General features: G+C 29.8%; 1 protein-coding gene across 1 annotated transcript; it reads left to right on the top strand.

The window, feature by feature from the left end:
• Window positions 1-689: 689 nt before the first annotated feature.
• OCT59_027998 (uncharacterized protein) lies at window positions 690-1,552 on the top strand (the record flags this gene model as incomplete). Its single annotated transcript, XM_066147013.1, has 5 exons — window positions 690-741; window positions 1,149-1,223; window positions 1,308-1,342; window positions 1,415-1,465; window positions 1,535-1,552. 5 exons carry the CDS (start codon window positions 690-692, stop codon window positions 1,550-1,552), a joined length of 231 nt encoding a protein of 76 aa, XP_065993769.1.
• Window positions 1,553-4,134: the final 2,582 nt, after the last annotated feature.

The following is a 4,134-nucleotide window of genomic DNA, read 5'->3' as shown; positions in this document are numbered from 1 at the left end:
CTTAACTAAGAGTTCTTCAACCTTATTTTTTTCGAAAATAATAATTAGATGGAGTTCCCTGATCTTACTGTTTAACTTTTTATTTTCGTTATCCTTTTCGTTGATAGTATCTTGTTATTTTCACTATGAAACCTATTCTTCTCAGAAAATAAAAGATTCTATGCTCAATAAGACCTATGATACATCAATTTGAGATGATTTTTGTTTTGTAACACTTCCTTTTTTGAATTACCGGCTTCTTTACAATCATTATATTGTCGCAGTTGTCCATTCAACTTTTTGATTTCTTCCTGAAAACTTTTTTTTCGTTTGTTAAAATTCGATTTTGAGATAATAATTTAATTCCATTCGAATATTCGCTCTTCATCTTATGCAGATTATTAATTTCACTTGAAGTTTGCAGACTTCAGAATGTTCAATTCTGTAAATTCGGTGACTTGTGAAATATAATTTCTTTTTTCAATTATCTAATTAGTATTACCAAATTCCAACAAGTTAATATCAAGCTTCTATGCATGATTTTTACCGATTTTATATTCTTTAAGCCTTTTAATGAAAATTTTCATTTTTTTTAGTAAAATATACTTTAATTGATTGGTTGATTTTCCAGTCACTTCGATCTAGAAAAAATATGTTAATGATCAAAAGAATCAAATTGATTTGTTGATTTTTCTGATCTATTATTAACAATGTTTCAAAGAAGCGAAATAAGACGCGAAATATTTTATTTCGTTTGTTTTAGTTAGTTTGTAACGAAACACTCAAGGATGATATCCCTGACTTTCCCATTCAATTAATTACAAAACAAATTGATAAAAATGATCCTTTATTAAAAGAAAATTAGAATCGTTCGCCACGAAGTGTCTAGCGAATTGAATATCTTTTGATAGAATTCTATAAGGAAGAGTAGAATTTTGATACTTGATATCGATTTTAATAATTTTAAAATCACTTGCTAATAAAGATGGTTAACGGTCCTGAAAGGCACTCTAAAAAGACGGACCGGACCGTATCAGTGTAGGACCGCAGTCTTCCGTCCTTTATCACGTGACCTATGACCCGGCGGTCTTTATAAGGACCGTAGACTAGACCGTGGTCTTTTCAAGGATCGTCGGTCTTTTTTTTTTTAAAAAAAATAATTTTTTAAGTTCGGACTTCGGACTTCGGAATATTATTTCGGACATCAAGACTCATTTTTTTCTTTATTTTCTTTTATTTTTTAGGTACTTGTATTTTGTGGCTGGAGGTAAGTGGAGAATGTTATTTTATAGAAAATATTTTAAAATGTTTCTTTTTTTTTATTTTAGGCTGCTTGAATTTTTCTGATACGCTGGTACTGAAGGTAAGCGGGAGGGTGAGGATTTTGTTTTATTATTTTAAAAATACATTAAATGTTTCTTTTTTATTTTTCTAGGAACACGAGGCTCACGAGGCTCTTTGGATTTTTGGAACATCGATGCTGGAAGTAAGTGGGAGTAAGGAATTTTTTATTATTTTATAGAAACATATTGATGTTTCTTTTTATTTTTTTTAGGAACGTCAGGCTCCTTGAATTTTCTGGAATGCCGGTAATGGAGGTGAGCGGGGAGGATGAGGATTTTTTTATTATTTTAAGAAACACATTAATTTTTCTTATTTTTCTAGGAACATCGTGCTCCTTGGATTTTTGTGGAACATGATACTAGAGATAGGCGGGAAGCGTAAAATTTTTTATTTTACTTTTAGTTAAAGAATTGATATTAGTTTCATTTCTTTCTTTTCTTTTTTAAATAGAAGATTTTTAATCATGGGTTAATTTGGTGAAAAAGTAAATTGGCTTCTTATGATTAGATATGAAAAAAAATGATACCAAGATATGACTTAATGACATTTAATTCATTTATTGTTATTCGCATTTCGTCTAAATTTAAGATCTTTGTGAATTTGAACGACTTTAATTTTGGTTCTCAATTCAAGGTACTACTCGTTACTCGCTAGTCGCTACATTGCAATAAATAAATTTTTACGAATAATCAACTGTATAATAATATAATAATTTATTTAAAGTGTTAATAAAATGATATTATTCAAATTACTAACTAAGGGACGCTACTCTATTCTTAGTGTTTAAATACCAGTGGCGTAGGTATACTATTATAGATTATTGTATCCTACGCGTATTTGATTGATGAACGGTTGTATTAGAGTTATAGATTTCGGGATCTTAATTTTGATAATGTCAATCATGACGTATACATGGAGAATTAAATATTATAATTCTATATAAAAAATTGTAAATCAAAAAATTTAGATGATTTCATCACTGTATTCCCACACTTATTCACACAATATTTAAAATAATCATGTCGGACATAAAATTATACTATTTTAATCACTAAGCCACTTAAATATAATGAGAATTTTTAAATATATTTACGTATTAATACAACTAACAACTAAAACTATAACTATTAAAAACTGATACCTAATATACTATACATCGATAATATTGATAGGCGCAATATACAAGCTCCGCACATCATCAATTGCAGAATCACATGAGATATAATTATTTTTTACTCACAAGTCGCGAGTCACGATTTTTTACTTTTACAAGTATATATATACTCTCAACATATATATATACCATCAGTTTCTCCAAAAAAAAAAAAAAATACTCCCCTTTTTCAGAACGTTATTCCCTAGAGTCCGAACATAACAAATAATAAATAATATGGGTTTTACGTTTAACAACCTTTGTGTTTACCTACACCTTTCCTTTCGCAAGAAAATTATTGTCTTCTTCAAATAAAAAAACGTCTTGTGAAGTCTTATTACATTTATGGAATAACGGTATTCATAATGTAAAAGAATTACATAGGTTAACAAACATCCCAAAGTTCACTATTTACGATAATATAAAAAAATAAAAAGAAAATGGGACTATAAAGCATGCTGAGACCCAAAAAGATTACCACAAATGTCTCCCGTGCGCTTGGTCAATATGTAAAGGCATGATACATCTCTTTCCACAAGAACTTTGGCAAGAAAATTAGAAAATATAGGCATAGAAGTATCGTATAGAACCGTTGGAAGGCATCTTTCAAGTATTGTTTATGTAAAAAGACGCCTAAAACAACCCCTATGCTGACCAAAACACTCAAGGTAAAACGTGTGGAGTGGAAACATATTAATAACCGATGGGATAAACTATTTTTACCGATGAAACTGCTTTTCAACTCTTTAGAAACACCGTTGAATGATGGTATAAAAGAGAAAGACCGGTTTGGCGTATGTCTAAAGATTGTACGAAGATTATGGCGTGAGGTGGTTTTTGCGCGAAAGGAAAAACAAAATTATTTTGTTTTAAACAAATTATGAACGCCAAATTTTATGTGGAAATTCTTCGTACACATATTCCTGAGATCTTCCAGATGCTTGGTGATCGTTGGTGCTTCCAACAAGACAATGATACCAGCCGTCTTGCAAAAGCCTTTCTTAAGGAAAATGTTTCAGTAGTGTTAGAGTGGCCATCCAACAGCATTAGGCAACAGACGAAAGCTCTCTGAATGGAGTATTGCCAGTTTACTAGACGTGTGTAAAATAGTTAGGAGACTTTAAAAGAGGTGTGTATTTTTTTATTTGCAAAGTGGGTAACTTCCTAAGTCAAAATTAGAACGGATAACTCATTGAGTCGGGGAGTTCACAAATTTTACTTAGGAGGGTACTGGATTTATTTGTTTGAGTTGGGTAAGGGCGAGCAAAGTGGGTAATTCCTTTGAAATTACCTGCTTTTTTTTTTTTTATTTTTATTTTTATTTTTTTTATTCCCCTTTTTTTTCTTTTTTTTTCTTTTTTTTATTTTTTTTTATTTCTTTTGTTCACTTGATAACCAACTCAAGCAGATAACATCCTACTTTGTTGTTAGTAAAGTCTGCTAATTCTAAAGGAGGAATTGGCTATGTCTTCTTTATGATTAAATAAAATTTAGCACACTATTAATAATTTTTCTTTCTCTAATAGGTGAATGCAGAGATTTACAATCACCAGTAGAATGAAGAATCCTCAATTTTAAAAGGAATAATATTTGGTAAATAATTAATTTGAAAATTAAGAACATTATATATCACGCATTTATCTTTTTTCTTTTTTATA

Source organism: Rhizophagus irregularis, chromosome 8, assembly GCF_026210795.1.
Source record: "Rhizophagus irregularis chromosome 8, complete sequence".
Lineage (NCBI taxonomy): Eukaryota > Fungi > Glomeromycota > Glomeromycetes > Glomerales > Glomeraceae > Rhizophagus > Rhizophagus irregularis.
Note: the sequence above shows the minus strand (reverse complement) of the source record. Positions and strands in the feature narration are given on the sequence as shown.